Below are 19,792 nucleotides of genomic sequence, written 5' to 3' on the forward strand. Positions count from 1 at the left end.
TCACTAACAGAGAGCTATAAATGTCAGTTCACAGGTCCGTGTTAGATACATAAGAGGGTCGATGCCTTCTCCGCAGAACAAGGTAGCAGTGTGAGCAGGCTCCCAGCTCCCCCGAACGAGAACCTCTCTCCTCGCGGTGCAGGCTGCGCTGCTTGCTTCCGAAGAGAGCAGAGCACAGCTCGCAGCTGAGCAAATCAATTACAGGAAGCTCGGGTTGGTTTGTAAAGTGCAACCCTGGGATTCTGCTCCTGCGCATCAGTCGCCTCCTCTGCCTCTCGTCCCCCAGGGTGGGGGAAACGCTGCCAGCGCCCAGCTGCGCCTCTTCCACGTCGCGCAGCGCTCGCTGCCGCGGGTGGGAGGTGGTGCGGGTGCACCTGACTCTGCACCATCGTCTAGACCATTTAAAGAATATGAAGCCTGGAGCCCGTCCCTTCCCTGACGCGCCTCCTGGCTGGCTGTCCCTCCGCTGCTTTCTGATCCTGGTGACTCACTTTGTGTCTTAGCTTTTCACTGGAAGATCTGGGAACGCACAGGATTAGCTATATGTTTGCTGTCGCTCTTTATAATAAAATGACTGCCTTGAGGGACTGTGTATCGTTAGAGCAGGTAGGAAAAAAAATTCTCCATGCTACTACCAACAAGCTGTTTTAATTCTAACTGGCGTATGTGCCCCCCCTCCCAACAACGCGGCAGTTCTCCCCTCCCCTGTGATCTGGCTGAATTGTCTGGGCTGGGCACCGCAAGCTCCTTGGGAATGTCTTTTCCCATCAGGGTGATGAGCTTTCCCAGGCAGCGCACGTGTAGGCAGGGGGAAGTCGGGGCTGCCTTGTCCCCCAGCGCGAGCAGTGGGAGCAGACCCTCCAGGCTGTGAACCCAGCTGCATTTCCAGCCCTTTGCACCCTCTGCTGCCCCACAGCAACCGGTCGCTGGGCGTGAGTCCATAATGGAGTTTGTGGACAGAAGCAAACCTTACAGACTGTCTTTTTATTCACTTTTTAGCCTGCGAAAAGATCACAGGGCCAAGGCTCTTGCATGCAGTGGCCTGTTCATTTACAGACAGCCGCGACGTAAAGCCTGGGGGACCCAGGAGTTTTGCCGCGTCCTTCTCAGCCCGTAGAGCTCAGCCTCCCTCCCTGAGCCCACTGTATCCCGGTGACTCGTGCTCCCGGTTTGTGGCTCAGCGTTGTGGGGCTTCACGGTATCTGTCAGCTGCAGCAGGATGGAAGTAAGGGCAGGGTGAGCAGCAGAATCGCCCTGTGGGCACTCTCCACTGCCAGCCCCGGGCTGTACGACGCGGGAACTGGTGCTAAACGGGGGAGCAGGATGGGCTGATTGAATCGGCTTTATACAGGCTGGAGCTGGAGTCCCTTTCCAGACTGCCGAGGTAAGACTGAGCCTGGAGGATTGTTTCCTGGTGGTGATTCAAGCTTTGCATGCACAGACGTCACTTACATCAATCGCTTGCGCGTGGAAGGAGATGAGGTTTCGAACTGGCCGCTCATTTTTAGGCCAGGTGGGTACAAGAAGGAGCGAGAGCACGTGGTCCCTTTGCAGCCTGGCTGTGAGGGAGAGGGAACTGTGGTGTTCCAGCTGCTGTCCCCTAACCCGGCTCTCCGTGCAAGCATAAAAGGAGCCCAAAGCGGATCTGCATCATTCCAGGCACAGCTGGATGTCCAGATGGGAGACACCGTTCACTTCATAGCATCGTCTCCAGCTCTTTGTTTAGGTTGGGGTGACGCTGATTCAGGTCTGTTAAGTCCACCGTGTTTTCCCCACAGACTTTCTGGCTCATCTCCTGGCTCGGACAGGACAAAAAGTGATCGGAGGTGAAGGAGCTGGGGATGTAGCCGGGCAGGCTGGCCCGGGCGGGGAGCAGCAGCCCCCGCTGCTGTGTGCTGCCTGCCCCGCGCCCGGCCAGGCTCATGCTGAAGCTGGTGGTGGCGTGGGAGGCCGGCCCGCCGTAGCAGCAGCTCCCCGCCGTGCCGGTGGCTCGTGCCTTCTGCTTGAAGTCCAGTGCCAGGCTTCTCCGAAAATGGGCTTTCTTAATCTCCGCCTGCACCTGAGGGAGCGAGCGGAGATGGCTGCTGGTGCCCAGAGGCAGCAAAACAGGCATCCCCTTCCCCTTCCCCTCCTTTCTCTGTGGTTTTCACTCCTACTGATTTCTTTTTTTTTTTTTTCTTTTTCCCCTTTCCAAATCCTACTGAGAGAGATGGATCCGAGTGTTCCCTCTGGTTATCCCAGCCTGGGTTAACTTCCCTGACCCTACAGGGGCTGTAACAGGGAGCTGCTCACGCTTCTGACTTACCTCCCCATTGCAAAAGCAGTAGATAAAAGCCACAAAGAAACCCTGCGGAAAGAGAGAGAGGTGGAGTTTGAGTCCTGGGCCGGGATGCTGTACGTGTGCCTCCCTGGATGAGCGTCGCTCGGAGTTCGCAGCGGGGCCGGCAGCCCCGTGCCGACGTACCTGAGAGGAGTTAAAGAGCATCTCGTAATGCATCTGGATCTGCCACAGGACCCCCGAGACTTCGGTGTAGGGCATGGCCATGAACACCACGTAATGGACTCCGAAGAGCGGCATCAGCACCAGCGTGGACTTCAGCAGCTTCCTGCGAGGAGAAACGCTCTGAGCCATTAGCTGGGACCTGCCACCCACCCTGCAGCCCCCCCTGGCAGGCGTTGGCAACCATCCTAGCAAAGAGGGCAACCGCTTCAGCTTCTGCTGGTGCCACAGCTGGTCTGTGCACCGCTATTGTGCCCTGTCCGGCTTGGAGAAGGGAGCAGGCAGAGCCCGAGCTCCTGAGCCCGCTGTTCCAGTCAAACTGAGCTGCCTCTTCGCTCAAGGAGAAGCCATCTCAGCTAAACAGGCAGAAAATGAGGCAAAGCGGGCCCGGGACGCGGGTTTGCCGCTGCCAGCACTTGCCTGTACTGCTGCCGGGGGTCCAGCTTCCCCGTGTTCGTCTCCCAGAGCTTGGAGGCCAGCACCCGGACGATGTTGAGGAAGAGGAAGAAGTTCACCTGCCGACAGACAGCCGCAGCCATTTTGTTGCCCGCGGTGCCCTGGGTCTGCCCGAGCGGCCCCCCGGGGTGAGGACAGGCAGCTCGGGGTGAGCTGCAGGCAGGGACGCGGGGGTGATGCTGTGGTCGGAGCGGGGAGGGATGCGCATCCCTCCGCATCTTGTGGGCCCTCCCTGGGTGCCAGGGTGGCTGGGGACCAACCCCAGTGACCACAGGCCAGCAGCTCTGGGTCTCTATCGATCCCCTTTCCCCAAGAGGGATTGGGAGATTCAGCCACGGGATTCTTACCACGATGGCGGCCAAGATGGGGACCTGATAAATCCACTTCATGTTCCCCGCGCTGAGATCCCAGCACCTGAAGAGACCAGCAGAGACACCTTGGAAAAACCTGAACTCACTGGTGAGGAGAATCACCAGCTGGTGGCCCCCTGCGCCCCCAGCCACCCTCACCCCCCCTGGGGGAGAAGTTCATGGAGTTTGTGCAGACCTTGAGCCCAGCAGCAGCCATGGCACGAACATCCGTAACCATCCTGGTGCTGCAGATCGCTTTTAAATTAGCATTAACCTTCCTGAGAGCTCCTTGGCCCTCTAAAACTCTTGCTGTACATCCTGTGGCTTTTCTCATTTTAAAATGCTTAACTTCAGAACGTGCCCTTTAGCATTTATCTTTGCACTGTTTATTGATCAATTTATGGTGTAAACCTGCATCCAGCTTCCTCCCAAATGCAGAACAAAACCATTGTTGGTCTGGATTACTGGCAATTTTATGAACAAGCCTTGTATGTGTGTTGATGCCTCTTGGGTTTTTTTGAAAATTTTAATATTTAAAAGTTCTGGTGCCCACAGATTTGATTTTTTTTGCTAAGCATTTGCAATCAGTCTTTCCCTGCCCGAAGGACTGTCAGAGAAGGTGGACCTACGTACTGCGTATCCGCCAGGGAGGCCCTGACACTGGCCCAGACGGACACAAACACAGCGGGGAGACCTGGAGGAGCAGGAACCAGAGTGAGAACCGTGGATGAAGCGCCACGTTTGCAGAGCGCGCCAGTTGCTGGCAGCTCGTCTGCGTCCCACTGCCCTTATCTGGGCACTCGGTGCTGCTCAACCATGGCTGATGCCACAGCTCCCAGCTGGTCTCAGCAGCCACAGCATTGGGTTGGGGTCCGTACTTACCCCAGCCGATGATGATGAGGACCCACAGGTAGTTCTTGTTGGAGAGGAAGGCCATGAAGATCAGGCTGTGCAGGTAGAGACCTTCCACCAGGATCCAGTAGTGGTTGGTGGCCAGAAAATAGAGGAAAAGAGTCACCACCACCTTGCAGCCAACCTGAGAGAGAGGTCGGAGGGGTGCTCGTGTCAGGCTGTCCCCTGAAAGCAAAACCTGGTGGCTTTTGCTCTCTGGCCAGCAAAACCCAGGCTGTGCCCCATGCATGGTTCGTGTTCCTCCTCTTGTGGGGAGATACATCTCCCCTGGGATATTCCAGCATCAGCCGTAGGGCAGGAGCTGTAGGTGTTTCCCATAGGAGAGGTATTTCCCAGAGCAGGGCACCCTGAGCTCAGACAGGCTGCGAGACCCATGTCCTCCGTGGGTCTGATCTCTACCGTGGGACCAGGACAGGGAGAAGCGGGCCAGAGCTGGAGGTGGCCCTTCATCCCTCCCCAGCTGCATCGCTCCGGAGCCGCACAGCCCCCATCTGGGAGGGTCCCAAGTGCATCCCCTTGCGCCAGGGCTCCTAAATCCCCTTTGCCCTGATCCTGCCCCCGGTGTCAGCGCGCCACTTGCCAGGTGGCTCCGTTGTCCCAGTGAGGGACCCATTTCTGCCTTGAAGTCGTCCTCCCGCATCTTCTCCGTCTCACTGGCCAGTGTCCCCGAGTAGAGCACCATGTCCTTCACGAAGATGCTGACCGCCCGGCAGATGAAGGAGGTGAAGAGGTGGACGTGGATGTAGTTGCGTGTGCAGTGCAGGCGCCTACGGAGAAGAGGTACGACAAGAACCCAGCCCCCGCTGCCCAAGAAGCTCATGGCACGTGGGGTCAGGCAACGGGGGGGTCCCAGAGAAGGTGGGTTCCAGGGTGTCAGCCCTCCCTGGCACAGAAGTCAGATCTGGGGGCAAGTGGGGTGACAACCCCTTCAAGAGCAGGGTGGAGCGTTTGGGGAGCTGGTCATGCTGGCGGCGTCTGGGGGCTTTGGGAAATGGTCTGATGTTTGTGCTGGGGTTCGGGGCCGGTTCCCGTTCCCTCAGGGGCTGCTGCCCCTCGGGGGGTCGTGTGTGCAGGCGGTGGGGAGAAGGCGGTTCTCCCCCACGGGGATGGGAGTTCAGCTCCTCCTTACTTGAAGTACGAGAGGATGCAGACGGCGACGACGAGGGAGGCCAGGGAGATGGAGTAGCCGATGGTGTACATCAGGTGCAGGCGGTCAAACACCTCCTGGAAGAGAGGGGCTGTGCTCCATGACCCCTCTGCAGCCCCGGCCCCCTCCTCTGCCCCCAGCCTCTGGGGAGGAGCAGGGCTTGTTTGGGGAGCGGAGCGGGAAGAGCCCCCTGCTCCAGGCAATTCCCCCGGCCTTTGCTGCTTCCCTGCTCCCCATCCCGACCCCTTTCCCAGCACCTCCCATGAGCAAGGTCACCTTCTCGTGGCTCCGGCTCTCGGAGGAGAAGAGCAGAGCGCATTCGGTGTAATTGGCCCAGGTCTTGTTGATGCTGAGAGCCATGGCCCAGGTCCCGTAGGCGCTGCAGTACCTGTAGGCGTGACCTGGGAACGGCGACGGGCGCCGTGACAGCGGCAGGACCCGCGGGGAGTCCGAACACGTCCCTGTTCGGTGAAGGATTATCACCAAGGGGAGGTCACTCCCTGCGCAGGCGCAAGCGCTTACCTTTGTGGTTGAAGTCGTAGATGTAGTCGGGGCAGGGCACCGACACCTCCTGGCTGGGGGAGCCCTTTGGCCAGCAGATGATCCCGTCCCACTCTGGAAGGCAGCTGGTGTCTGGCCAAGGAGCAAAGACACATCTCACTTTGGCTCCGAATGGGGTCACGTCATAACCTCCGGCGTCCCCAAGCCTGCGTGGGACCAGGGCGAGGAAAACGCGCTGCCACACCATCACCCCTGGGCTGCAGAGCAGGGGGAGCCGAGGGGGGCCGGGGAGCGGGATGCGTCCCATCACATCCCACCTCCTCCTGGGGGGGGCTGTGGCCCCTCCACGTGCTCTCCTTTGCAGCGCACACAGGGCAGCCAGCGCTGGCTACTCAGGGTGATGATTTAATTAGCACCTAATTGCACCCAGAGCAGAGACGGCGCCAGGAGCTGCACAAACCCACACCAGCACCCTGTGGCCCCCAGGAACTGCGCATCTCCCTGGCCCCATCCCACTCCCATCGGAGGGGACGGTGTTTCCCGGAAGGCAGCCAGCTCCACTGGGGCGGCCTGACCCAGGCGCCGAGGCGGGACGCTACCTTTGATCTTCTCCAGTTGGGCTTTTATGTCTCTCTGGCATTTCTCCTTAGCTTCCACCAGGAGATAGATCTGCTCTTCTTTTGTGAGAACATCATCGGGGTCGACCTGCCCGAGACAAAACCAAAGTGACGGCCGCTGTCTCTGCGTGGCTTGGCTTGGGCCGGGGGCGTCAGACGGCAGCTCGGCTCAGGTCTCCTCACAATTAACCCTCCCTGGGAGAGCTTGACCCACCCTGGTAATCTCCATGTCCCCAGAGAGCTGCCACCACCTGCTGGGTGACATGAGCCACCTGTGGCTGGGATCCGGGACCCAGGAGCTGGGAGCAGAGCTGCTCCTTCCCAGCAGCACCCAAAGGTGGTTGATGAGACACCCACAAACGCTTCCCAGCTCGGGGCAGGACTGGCAGCACTTCTGCTGCCACAAACCACCCCGTTGCCCCTGCCACCAACCCCTGAATCCAACCGGCTAATCAACACCAAGTCCAAAATCACAAGGGGCTCAAGGGCCGTTGAGGGATCGCCGTCTCCAGCCGTGGAAACAACGCTTTGCTGAACCCCGCAGCCTGGAGGTCTCGCTCAGAGCATCAAACAGGACCAGCCTCGGGGCAAGAAACAAGAGTCAAAGCCCGTGCAAGAGACAGGCAGGGAAGGCAGGAGCACGCATGGAAAATGGATGTGCTGGTAGGAAAAGCTAACGGAGCAGGCACGGCGTGGCCGGGCTCTCCCAGCCCTCCCCAGGCGAGGTGGGTTTGTGTGACTTCGGGTAGATCCAAAAGATACTGGGAAGAGAAAAGCGCTGCCACCCTTCCTGCTTGTGTTTTTCCCTCCTGCAAGGCTGAGGCTGACCACGAGCCCCCTTCCGCCCTGGCCGTGCTCCATTGAGAAATGCGTCTACTTTCATGTTTCTGGGCTAGAAATCAGGGCCGTGTCAGGCTTCTGCCCCGGCTCCTCCTCACCCACCCCACCAGCAGTGCGGGACGTCCCTGTTGCCCACGACGAGCCCTTCAGAGCCGGCTCTGGCAGCCCCTGGCTCCAGTGACCGGCCGGGGCTCAGCGCCGTGCGATGCAGACGGGGGCAGCCTGCGGCTCCCGGCCGCGCTGCACGGGCAAAGGTCTTTTGGGAAGTTTTGGACTGAGAGGCTGAGTTTGGAGCCGGGATGGAGGGGGTTTCAGCCTGGAGAAGAGAAGGCTCCAGGGAGACCTTGGAGCCCCTTCCAGTCCCTCAAGGGGCTCCAGGAAAGCTGGGGAGGGACTCTGGAGCAGGGAGGGGAGCCATGGGACGAGGGGGAAGGGTTTGAAGCTGGAAGAGGGGAGATTTGGATGAGATGTGAGGCAGAAATTTTTCCCTCTGAGGGCAGTGAGCCCCTGGCCCAGGCTGCCCAGAGAAGCTGTGGCTGCCCCATCCCTGGAGGGGTTCAAGGCCAGGTTGGACGGGGCTTGGAGCAACCTGGGCTGGTGGGAGGTGTCCCTGCCCAGGGCAGGATTTTGGAACTGGGTGGGCTTTAAAGTCCCTTCTAACCCGAACCATTCTGTGATTCTATGGTGAAACAGCTTTGGAAGTGAAAAGGAGCCGGGATGCAGCGGTTTCCCATTGACTCCCAGACTGCCCACAGGCGAGCCGGGCCAAATCCTGCCCCAGAGAGGGGACCCTGAGCTCCCGTTCATGCCCTTCCCAAAATCAGCCATGGGGGTGGGTGGGCAGAGGGTTGTGGGGGTCCCGTCTCTGCCCTCGCTGCCTCCCTCCAGCCTCGCCTGTGCTGACTGTAAATGGCCCCACTCCTCCTGTTCCCCCGACGTCTCCGAGGCAGCGAACCCTGCCCTGGATGCGTCTAAGAAATGGAAAAACCATCACGTTGCGGTGTCTCCATGGCTGATGGAAAGCTTTTAGCGGGAGGGAGAGGCTCTTTGCTCCTGCCTGGCATCTCTGCGGAGCGGGACGTGCAGCCGGGGGGCACACAGTCCCCGACGGGAGCGGGTCGCACAATTAGCAATATTTAAAGCCAGGAGAGGGACCGGAGGAGCCCGTGGGGCCACGCAGACTTACCAGAGCCCACGTGGAGCTCAGGAGGCAGCAGCAGAGGAGAACCGCGGTGATGCCTCCCACGGGGACAGATGCCTCCATGGTCCCACCACGCCGCTGGGACGGGGACCTCAGGGATGGGGAGCTGGAGAAAGCAAAGCCTTCACCTGGGGATGGCTGAATTGCTGCCGGCCTGGGGTCGCAGGTGATGGAGAGGGCTGGAGCCTTCGGCAGGACAGGGCATCTTCTGGGAGCACCTTCCCGGCCGCGGTCCCCGTCGAGGCGAGGTGACGGCAGGGACACAGCCTGTCCCTGGGTGCTCAGGGCTGGGGGAGCACCCCGAGGGGAGTCCCCTCTCCTGGCAGCGCTACAGGGAGCCGCTCGCAGGCGTACCAGGCAGGGGGGTTTCTCCCCCCACTGTGCTCGCTGCTGTGCGGTCTCAGCGTCTCGCCTGCTTTAAGCAGCTCCCGGGAGCGTGTGCAAACAATTCCCATTTGGATGGGGACGGCAGAGGTTTATTGGCTTAGCCCTAGGTGCTAAAATCCTCTTCATTCAAGGCAGATTCCTCTTCTCTTTTCAGAAACTTCTCTCACTGCCTGGTGGCTCATTTGTCAGCTGTCAGAGCATCCCCCCCGCTGCCCCCGCGCTGCTCGGTCCCCACCAGCCCCGGGCTGCTCCCAAGGAGCCAAAAAGGAACGAAGGACGGTGGGGAAAATCCCAGCGAGGTGGCTGGAGGCAGAGGGTGCAAGCACGTGAGCATCACCTCGGCACTGATGCTCCCGAGATGGGATGGCTTTCAGGCAGACGCCAGTTTAACCCTTTTCCTTCTCTCGGGAGGATCTTGGGGAGATGTGCCGGGATCGGCCCCGCTCGGACAAGCAGCGCCCCGCTTTGTGCGCTTGTTTGCCAAGGGACCTGACTGCGCAACGGCGTTCAGCCCTCTGCGGAGGGACGCTGGTGGCGGCGAAATCAGCGCTGCTCCGGCCCAGGGGGGAAGCAGGACAGACGGACAGGCCTGGCACCAGGCAGTTCCCACCCTGATGGGTGCCCCACGCAGCCCCTGAATGCCAGGAGCCGAAGCGGCAGGGCTGGTGGGTCACAGCGGGTCCCACCGTCCCCATCGGAGCGGTCCCTTGTCACCCGCACCCCCTCGGGGAGACCCCAGGGCTGTCCCCTGCGTTTCGGGATCATGCGGATGCCCGGCTTGCTCCCACCGCCCCGCCAGCTCGAACACCTTGTGTCCCCCGAGCATCCCCCTGGGGAAACGGGACACAAAGCGAGGAGTCCGGGTTGTCATCAGCGGGATGAGGCTGAAATTCCCAAGCCCAGTGACAAACCCTGGGAACAGCAGGATCCCAACCCGGGGCCTCACCCCTGGCCCGTGTAACCCATGGCCGGGCGCAGCTATTGCTGCCTCCATGGGGGCAAAATCCCGCGCAGGGCAGAGCCCCCGCAGCCTCCCTCGGGATTTTCCTGGCAGGGTGGCTCATCCCGCTCCCAACCACCTGCCCCTGGGGCTGCTCGGTCAGACTTTTGCTCAGGTCCTGCGGCGAGGGAAGGCACATCAGCCGGCTGAGAGAGAGCAAAGCAAATCCGAATGACAGCGCTCCGGAGGTGCTGCTGCTCCCTCTGATTAAATCAGGCAGGAAAACAAGCCTCCCGGTTGCTTCCCCTGCCACGGCAATCAGCTGGAAATCAAGGAGGGATTAGGAGCATCTTTGGCAGCTGCCCGTCTCCCCGGCCCAATTTAGCCACCACCCCGGACCATGGCGTGGGTGCCGACACCAGCCCGGCGACATCGGCTCCGCAGCTCCCGCGCATGCTCAGCAGGATGCTGCACGGGCAGGAGACGGGAGCAGCAGTTAAATTGCAAGACTAATGTCTTCTGAAGGCTCTTCTGGGTACCGATTTCCGACCCAGAAGCTGCCAGGGATGAGGACGGAGTTGAGGTGAGGTTATTTTGGAGTCGGATGGATGTGTGGATGGATGGATGGGTGGATGGATGGATGGGTGGATGGATGGATGCTGGCTGAGGGGGAGGCAGCAACGCTCAGGGGCAATTTGATTCCCACTGCAGGCGAAATCTGACCCGCGCTCTGAGTTTGCAGTTAGCAAAACATGTTGTGGTTTTTTTGTTGGTTTGTTTTGTGTTTTTTTTTTTTTTTTTGCTAAATTACTTGCTATATTATAGAGAGATCTGGAAAGCAATCATTGCAAATGACGCCCACCCAGCCCCATCATCCTGCCCCCTCAGCTCCCCGAATCCACGCTAGCAAGCGCCAGATGACGGCAGACGGCAAATTTCCCAGCAGTTTGCGGCTACTGCCTCCCCCCAAAGACCCCCGTAACCCGGCTGGCGATGGCTCAGCCTCCGGCTTGAGCAGTGTTTTGGCAGGGAAGAGGCCGGGGGGGGTCTGGGCACTGGGCTGAGCTGGTGACACCCCCTGTCCCCATCACCCCTAGCCCTGCAGCAGCTCCGGAAGACCAGGATTAGACCTACCCGGCCATGCCAAGCCTGAGCCGCTGCAATACAACACGACCTGAACCAGCCTGACTCAACCACCCGAAAATACAAATACAGCTGCATTTTCTACATCTATGTATACAGAAAATTTAAATACACACGTATAGAATGAGTGTATATATGTGCAAGTATAACGGCTCAGACTCCAGCCAGCACCAGGATCTCGCAGCTCTTGCACCGGGACTGAGCATCCCGCAGGATCCTGTTCCACCCAGCGGCTTGAAACCGTCCCTGCAGCCCAATTTAAGCAAGCGCCGGCCGGAGATGTGAGGCCGTGCAGCATCTCCACAGCAGAGAAGATGCTCTCATCTACTGTAATTAATTTTTCCGCATTTATTTCTGCTACCAAAATACCAGCTCTTGAGACCTCACTGCAAACTAGGGATGGGTTTTCCTCCTCCCATGATCTGTTGCGATCTGGTTATCTTTAAGTTGATGGTTTAGGATGTCGCGGTGTAACTCTTGAGCCCCGTTTGCTGGGATGCTGAGCCTCGATGACTACTTCTGCCTCTCCGATTACTTCTTTCTGCTTCTACCCCTTCCGCGGGTCTCCAAGCAGTTGGGAGAGGAGGGTGAGAGTGGGAGCGTCTCCCACCGGAGCCTGCCCAGTGCCTGGAGAGGAGCTGAAAGGAGACCCGATCGCCCGCTCTGCCCCGCGGGTTTTGGGGATGTACAGGACCGTGAAAGATCCTGGGCTGAGGAATGAAATGCCCGGCCTTAACCATCATTTGCATTACCCTCATCAGCCATCCTGACGAAGGTTACATGGTCTCTTGCCCGCAGCGTGGCCACGCAGCTCCTCCGAGGTCCTGCCGGAGCCTTTTCCAGTGAGCACAAGCTCAGGCCTGGGGAGAGACTGGGGCAAACCAGACCCTGAGCACGAGCCGGGGGGACGGTTCAGAGAGGACTGAGCTCCTTTGAAGCAGCACTTCATGAATCCCGGTCTTAAAAACGGCTCTGCAGCTTCCCCCCTGGCAGGCCTACCTAAAAACAGACGTGCTTTTCCCGTGGCTACGGCAGAGGGTTTATCAGCCGTTGTGTTGCTATTTCCTTGCCAGGCACCCGGGGCCGTTCGCGTTTAGGTTTTCAGTGATCATTTAGCGAGCGGCCCCCGTGCAGCCCACCCGGTGCAGGTGCCGGGGGGGGAAAGACATCCCCCCTTTTGCGGCTGGCGGGGGGGGCAGCTGGTGGCTTTGCTGCGCTGGGAGCTGATGACAATGGGCAATTGTCAAGTTGGGGCCCCTCTCGTTTGAGTTTTCTTCCTTTTATAGTAAGTAGCAGTTGCTCCAGCAGCTGGCCTGCCCCTCCGGGGTGAGGACAGGGCTCCGTATATAAGGGAAGGAGCAGACTTTGCCTTTCATCCCCCCGTTCAGTTGCTTCGCTGGGCGGCAGGACTCATCCCTCCACCTTTGCAGAGACCCAGCGTGATGCCGCTCAAGAAACCCGACCCGAAGAAGGAAACAGCCAAACCGGCTCCAGCCCCGGAGCCTCCCAGAGAGCCTGCCTTCGACCCCAAGAGCGTGAAGGTGAGTGAGGAACGAAGACGTCACCGTCTTTCTTCGTGCCTGTCATCGGCCAGGCACGGGCCACGCAACGCGCCACGCGAACGGCATTAGCCAGGCTGAGCGCCAGGGTTGGGAGGGGAAAATGAGCAGATTGCTCTGATGCAGCGGGCTGGGAGCGATGCTCTCTGCGCTGGGAGGAAGATTCAATCTTCCCCCTTCCAGCCCTGTGCGGCTCTCGCCCAAGGAAACTGCTTCGTACTCACACCGGGACGCTGCTGCCCAGAGCTCCGGCTGCGGAGTCGAATGCCCCACAGCTCCTGGCTGAGACACCGCGAGGGGCCCCAGCAGCATTAAAAAGCTTTTCTGCCACCCACTGTCTCCATCCCAAGGTATTCTGCCACCTGCATTGCCTCCTCCACGTGAGAACATCTTTCATCCAAGTCTCTGCAACGGGAGATCACTTTTCCTGTGATTTCCCAGGATATAGTCACATTTTTAAGCCAGAGCTGTGGCAGGAGACTTATTAAGAGCAGGCTCAGCACGGAGGCTGTTCAATCACTTGAACTAGGGATCAAGCCTTGAAATAACATCCTTTCCACCCAAAATAGCCCTGACCATGGTCCGAGCATCCCCAATGCCTGCCCACCCTCTGCCAGCAGTGCTTTCCATAGGGATCTTGGCTCCGCAGGGAAGGCGGGAGTACTCCCGGGCACAGCATGCCTCGGACATGGCTCGGATACGGCCCCGTGCCCCGCGCAGGCTGCGGAGCCTGGGGAGGGAGAGGGTCAAAGGCAGGGGAGAGCCCCTTCATTCCCCGGTGGTAACGCAGCCCTCACGCCCAGCTCTGTCCTCTTCTCCCCACAGATCGAATTCACCGCAGAGCAGATCGAAGGTAAGCGCAGATTCACCTTCTCCCAGAGATGGCATTAGAAACGGGGAAGTCCTTTTTCCAGGTAGTTTTTTTGCAGCAGACATGAAAGCCGAGGCCCCACACATCAAATCCTCTCCGGGTACCCCATTCCCCCCAACACACTGCTCATCCTCCAGGATGGGCATCTGAGGTTTCCTAGCAGGTAGAAGGGACGTATGAAATCAGAAAGTCATGTCCCCGACATCAGGCCAGTAAGGAGATGGGGAAGAGCACTGGTGGGAAGGGAGGAGGCAGGAGACGGAGATGGGAGCGATGCCGGAGGGCAGCGGGAGCCAGCACACGGATGTAGCTGGGGCTGCAGCACCGGGCTGTCGGGAGCAAGGAATGGATCCTGGCTCCTTGCTCTGTGCTGAGGATGCCCCAGTCGAAGAGGATAATCCCCGGTTCAGAGCCTGGCAGGGAAAAGGTATTTTTCCATTCATGGTGAGAGATGCAGCCTGGTTCAAAGGTGGATTTGTGTGTGAGGAGCAGCCTCTGGCGATGCAGGGACAGCCCCATGCCGAGGGGCTGAGCTGGGATTGGGATATCTTATCTCTCCACAGGCAGTTTTAATGCCTCTGTACAGACTAGGGAAGGGACAAGATCTGTGGGCAGATCCTGGTGGGAATACTGGGAGGAGGAGACCCAGTATCCTGCAGGCTTGGCCCCCAAACCAGCTTTTGAAAGGAGAAAAGAGAGCCTGTGGGAATGTGAGCAAGTTAAAACGCGCAGATGTTTGAGTTTAACCTTCAGCAATGTCCCAGAGCATGTGACATGCTCCCACGGCTCCAGGTAGTCAGGAGTGGACATCGCCAAGCACCCTCGTAGCGGTGCCTCTTGACCCAGGGACTTGCAGGCGGTGATGTCCCTCCCTGGACACCCCCAGAGCCAGATGGAGGGACCTCACTGCAGAGACGGAACCATTGTGAGGTCAAGCAGGATAACAGCAGCACCCCGAGGTGCTGGCGGGGATCGTGGACAGGACTACAGGGACATGGCATGGACATCGTGGGGACGGGTCCAGGGGACAGTGAGGCTCAGCAAAAGATATAAAGATGCCAAGTAGAAAACAGAGCAAACCCAAAGCCCTGGGCAAGGATTCCCACCAAACCCAAGGCAACGCCTACCAAACCAGGACATCTCCGTCTCCTCATGGAGACTGCGATCATCTCATCCCACCCAACAGCAGGAGGAGCAGCAGCTCCACTTTGAGTGAACTATTGTTGGACATCATGAAGAAGATGGAGCAGAACCTGGAATTCAGTAGTGCCATGGACAAGATACTCACAGCTCTGAGAGTTCAGGTGGAGAGGCTGGAAACACTGATTACCCGTTTGGGCCAGTCAATTGCTCAGGTGGGCTCGCTGGCCTGGAGGCAGCAGGGTGAAATCCAGAAGTTTGTGGAGCATCTGCTGCAGGAAAACCACCATCTCGCTGCCTGCGTGGAGCAGCTGGAGAGGCAGGCACTGGCCTTGGGGTCCCTGCCTGCAGAGGAAGAGGGTAAGGACTTGGGGGGGATCCTGGAGGACTGGTTTCCCACGTTTTGCACCCCAGCGCCAGTGAGGAGCCTGTTGTAGTGGAGAAGATTGAAAAGGGTTGAAAAGACAGGCAGAGACCAGGCTCCGAGCAGCGCAGGTGCGTGGTTGTCTGCGTAGAATCGTAGAATTAGAGGATCATAGAATCGTCTTGGTTGGAAGGGGCCTTTAAGATCATCGAGTCCAATCATTAACCTAACACTGCCGAAACCCCCACTAACCCGTGCATGTAGCCAACGCTGGTGTTAAAGAGAGAGCCCAGCAGCAGGTCAGGCAGCTGAAAAGCATCACACACAGAAGGAAAGCAATCCTTAATGGTTCCTAATGTAGGCCCCCTTCCTCCAGGTAAAATGTCACACTCCATGGCACGATAATTTATGGGATTGAACTTGGAAATTAATCTCCTGTGTCCTTCCACGCAGGGCTGGCATGATATGTGGTCTGCAAGGCTGGGGTGGACATGGTCACCCTTCCCTGAACACGAGCAACGCCGTGCTGTGTCTGCCTGGCTGGGGCTGGGGGGACACCAGCAGAGCGGACAGGGTGTTGCAGGTGTCATGGGGGTGCAGCAGGACAGTCATGGGGTCCCCAGGAGGCCCTAGTCGAAAAACAGACGAGCAAAGGGGATGTTTTGCAGCGGAGACAGCAGCCTGCACCTGCAGCTAGTGCTGCCAGCACAAGGTGGTGCACGAATCCCAGCAGGATTTGTCCCGCCAGCTCCCCGCGGGTGGCAAAACCTGCTCGAGAAGCTGAGAGACTCGTTGAAGGAGTCTGGCAAGCTTCGGTGGCTCCTTGCTCAAGCTAGCGCAGGGCTGCCTGCCCTGGGCAGCAGCCATGGGTGCAGAGGGCACTCATCAGGCACATCTTCATCCCTTCCCTGCCTGCCAGGCAGGACTCGCTCCCGGCGGGGTGGGAAATGGGGCCAGCATGGCAGAGGACATCCGAGCTCTTCTTCCCTGCAGAGTTCAAAGAAGCCTTCAGCCTGTTTGACCGGACGCCCACGGGAACCATGCAGATCACCTACACGCAGTGCGGGGACGTCCTACGGGCACTCGGTCACAACCCCACCAACGCGGAGGTCCTGAAGGTGCTGGGAAAGCCCAAACTAGAAGGTGACAGCAAACTGGGGCAGCGGGGACAGGGTGGGACAAGCAATCCCTGTGCTCGCTGGCAGCAAGTGAAGGATTACGTCCCCTCCCTGTAGGAACAGCCCTGCAAGACTAAGGATTTGAGAAGGAAATGACGCAGAGAGGCTTCATTCCTGCAAAATTCCTTCACTCCCCCTCCCTGTGCCACGGCTGACGTAAGGGATAGGCTGTCCTCAGCTGGGGATGGTGGCAGCTGATGCTTAGCAGACCATATCCTGAGCTGGTGCAAATTGGTGTAACCTGAGCAGTCCCAGTGCAGGACCGACCTGCTCGTTTTAAATTTTGGCTGATATCAGCAGTCTGTGTGCAGTCCCCAGATGTTAATACTTCATTCCTCACACGGATCTTCCCATCTCAAGTATAATATACTAGTAGTCCCATCACCTTGTGGGGTTCTCCCCTGTACTTAGACGGAAATGAGAGCAGGGAGGTTAAGCAGGAGGTCCTCAGAGGGGGACTTCGGCCCAGTGAAGTTAATCTCTGACCCCGTCTTCTCCTCCCCTTCCAGAAATGAACACAAAGATGCTGGACTTTGAGACCTTCCTCCCCATCCTGCAGCACTTCACCCGCAACAAGGAGCAGGGCACCTTTGAGGACTTTGTGGAAGGGCTGCGCGTCTTCGACAAGGAGGGCAACGGCATGGTGATGGGGGCCGAGCTGCGCCACGTGCTGGTCACGCTGGGTATGGGCTGGCCCTGGGCAGGGGAGCAGGACACAGGCCACCCCTAAGCTCTTCCTGGGCAAATGACCTGGGTTAGTTTGCTGGTCTCACGCGTTGGAGAGAGCCTTTTTATTCTGCTGCTTGTAGGTTTTAGTAGGAGTGAACGGCTCCTGAATGCGTGGCCTTTTCCATCTTATGCCACACCTTCATGCGTGATCTAGGTGAGGTGGAGGGTCTGCAAAATCCTCAATTATCAGACAACTGCTGCAGCTTGGTCCTCTGTCCACAATCTCCCACCAGCGTTCCCCAGTTTGTAATGGCACACAACTCCTTTTCAATCCCTTTTTCCTTCCTCTGATGGCTTTGGCTCTCTGCAAAAAGGACAGTAGGGTCCTGGCATGCTGAGAACCCTTCCCCTCACCTCTCCATCCTCCTCCTCCAGGGGAGAAGATGACGGAAAGTGAGGTGGAGCAGCTCATGGCAGGTCAAGAAGATGCCAATGGCTGTATCAACTATGAAGGTAGGAGCAAGAGATGCCCATCAGGGCCATCTCAGACACGGTTGTCTTGTCTTAGGGTGCAAAATGTGTCCTCTGCAAGGACATTAGTGATCACTGATAGGGAGGTGGGGATCAGCCTCCAAAGCTTCTCCGAGGAGACTGGCAAGACATGGCAGCTGGGGTGGGAACAAGGCGGTTGTGCCAGTGATTTCCAGTAAAAGCAGAAGACAGCATGTTTCCAAGGGTTTCAGGACTGTTTTATCCCCAGTTTTCGCACTGCTTTGTTGTAAGCTATCAAAAATAAAAAAGCCAGCATCTTTCACAGCAGAGGCTAATTGGGAACATTTGGAGACCCAGATCATTCACGGCTCCAAGAGGGTCAAAATCTGGCATAAGAGGTGGTTAAACCTGGGAACCCCTAAAATTGGGGAGTATTGAGGAAAAGAAGGTACCCATTTCCCTTGGCCTCAGAAAATGGGATAGCGGTACCGTCTTATCTCCAAGAGGGGTTTGCTATCACTAAACTGGTTTGGAATGGCAGGCATAAGGTGGGAACAGAAGGGGAAATCTCAGTCCTGGCAGAGCATGTCCTCTTCATCCTTGGGGTGCCGCGGGCTGGGGGTACCCCCCTCTGCCCACCCCACCACAGCTCACAGCATCCCTTGACCTCTCTTGCTCTCGTTTCTCATTTCCTCCTCAGCTTTTGTCAAGCACATCATGTCTGGCTGAAAGAAGAAACTTCAGGTGAGTTTATCAATCAGGGTCTCCTGCTGCTTACTCCGAAATCGGAAATCCTGCAGGTAACAGCCAGGGGCAGAGGAACCTAAACCCAAACCCCTGCAGCAGACTAATGCCACAAGAGTAATCCCAGCTCTGAAAGCACAAAAAGCTGCAGTCATGATAATGGACCTCACTTGTAACTCATGCCATTCAAAATTTTCGGGACAGCATCAGCCCCGTGACTGTCAGTCGTGATCTGGTTAATTGTGACGATTCTCTGCTCAGAAAAAAAAAAAAAAAAGAGGTTGGTGTGGTTTATGATGGTACATTTTCTAACCCACCAGGAGCTCAGGTGGTCATCAAACAGCAGCCAGTGGGAATACATAATTAAAAACCCGCAGCAGTGAATGACTCGATGCTAAGAAAATACGAAGTACATAGCGAGGAAATTTCTGACCTAAGTAATACCAACATTCCCATTAACATTAGAAAGAATATGGAAAATGTACCATTGATGCTTGCTAAGCTTTTTGTGTTTCTCCAAGTCTGTCTGAGGAAAACAGAGAAAGAGGTTTCTTTTAGGGTGAAACATCCCCCTGAAATCTATTCAATTTAAAAGAAAATCCAAACTACTAAGAGCTGGCTTCAGTCTCCCCTGCCAGTTTCTTATGGCTTCGTTATCTCACTTACTTTCCTTAAACATATTTCTTCTCCTCAGCTGTGTGAAAGGCAGCAGGGGGAAAAAAAAAAAAAGAAGAAAAAAATATGACCTTCAGATTCTGCTAAATACACAAATTAAACATTTTAAAATCTCTTTCTTTCCCCCCCTCTATAAATCTCTTTAAACATCAGAAGGTTAAAACAGAGACAGACGGAAATCTGAACTTTGAGTGTTCAGCATCCTTTTATCTTTTTTTTAATCCATTTCTCTCCGGTTCCTGTTCATCGGCTCAGCAATATAGGTGGTTAGGTGGCAAACCCTGCCAGGGAGATTTAATTCTACACAAAACGATTTGCATGAAACACTGGCTTTTTAATGGTGTAGAATTATGGCTATTGACATTTTGGGTTCATCTGAGAAGGCGCATTCTCGTCTCAAAGGTTCATTGCGTTAAGCCCTCTCATGCTTCTCTCCCAGGCTCTCGGAAGTGTTTGAACCCACCTGAGCACCACGAACAGCAAGATTCCTCCATCCACGTCCCTTCCTCCTTGGATGTCACACATCTGCGGAGATGTTTCACCTGAGCCACCATGGAGAGTTGGCCTCGGTATACAGTGAGAGATCTCCCACTTGGTTTTAAACCTTAAGTTATTCTTTTCAGGTTTTTCCTGTGACATTTGGCTCATTAAATTTCATTCCTTCCTCCCTTAAATGGTATCTCTGCCTTGGCTTTGGACTACTCAGTGAAGCGATAGATGGAGGAGACGCCCTGGTCTCCACCAGCTATCAGAGATAGCAGGATGTTCCCACAGAGAGGGGAGAAAAGGCAGGTTTTATGACCGTGAGGTTTTAGACGTGAGGGAGGAGTTCGAACTTGGGGGTGAGGGTCTTTGTTCGTCACCCCACCCTCGGCGTGGGGCCAGGAGCTGGGCTGCAGTCTGGCCACGTCTTGCCGATGGAGGTAGGTAGGCCTGGAGCAAAGCGAGCATGAGGGACAGGTTGCATCAAACAGTCCCCCTGTTCTCGGGAGGTTCTCCACCTCCTCTCTGCCCTAAGCCCAGCTCTTTTTCAGACCTGTAGCCCATCCACCCTACAACCAGACTGCCCCACGAGCATTCCCTCCAGGTGCAGGCTGAACTCCACC

At 57.2% G+C, this 19,792-nt stretch overlaps 2 protein-coding genes across 3 annotated transcripts; one reads left to right on the top strand and one right to left on the bottom strand.

Annotated features, from left to right (window-relative positions):
- Positions 1–1,299: 1,299 nt before the first annotated feature.
- On the bottom strand, positions 1,300–8,587 carry LOC128919122 (parathyroid hormone/parathyroid hormone-related peptide receptor-like). The gene is made up of 13 exons (XM_054224116.1): positions 8,510–8,587; positions 6,466–6,571; positions 5,888–5,998; positions 5,642–5,766; positions 5,348–5,442; positions 4,799–4,985; positions 4,189–4,342; positions 3,940–4,000; positions 3,304–3,370; positions 2,917–3,015; positions 2,465–2,602; positions 2,306–2,347; positions 1,300–2,059 (listed from the first exon to the last, which is right to left on the bottom strand). Exons 1-13 carry the CDS (start codon positions 8,585–8,587, stop codon positions 1,697–1,699), a joined length of 1,626 nt encoding a protein of 541 aa, XP_054080091.1. The 3' UTR covers positions 1,300–1,696.
- LOC128919123 (myosin light chain, embryonic) lies at positions 7,176–19,336 on the top strand. 2 transcript variants are annotated; one of them, XM_054224119.1, is made up of 8 exons: positions 7,176–7,208; positions 12,425–12,535; positions 13,379–13,406; positions 15,922–16,071; positions 16,616–16,789; positions 17,211–17,288; positions 17,968–18,011; positions 19,126–19,336. In XM_054224119.1, the coding sequence occupies exons 2-7, from the start codon at positions 12,437–12,439 to the stop codon at positions 17,994–17,996; spliced, it is 558 nt and encodes a 185-aa protein (XP_054080094.1). In that variant the 5' UTR covers positions 7,176–7,208; positions 12,425–12,436; the 3' UTR covers positions 17,997–18,011; positions 19,126–19,336. The 2 variants fall into 2 exon arrangements, with proteins under 2 accessions (XP_054080094.1, XP_054080093.1); XM_054224118.1 differs by lacking the exons at positions 7,176–7,208; positions 12,425–12,535 and having other exon boundaries at positions 13,393–14,924.
- Positions 19,337–19,792: the final 456 nt, after the last annotated feature.

The sequence above is a fragment of the Rissa tridactyla genome, chromosome 19, assembly GCF_028500815.1.
Source record: "Rissa tridactyla isolate bRisTri1 chromosome 19, bRisTri1.patW.cur.20221130, whole genome shotgun sequence".
In the NCBI taxonomy this organism is placed as follows: Eukaryota; Metazoa; Chordata; class Aves; order Charadriiformes; family Laridae; genus Rissa; species Rissa tridactyla.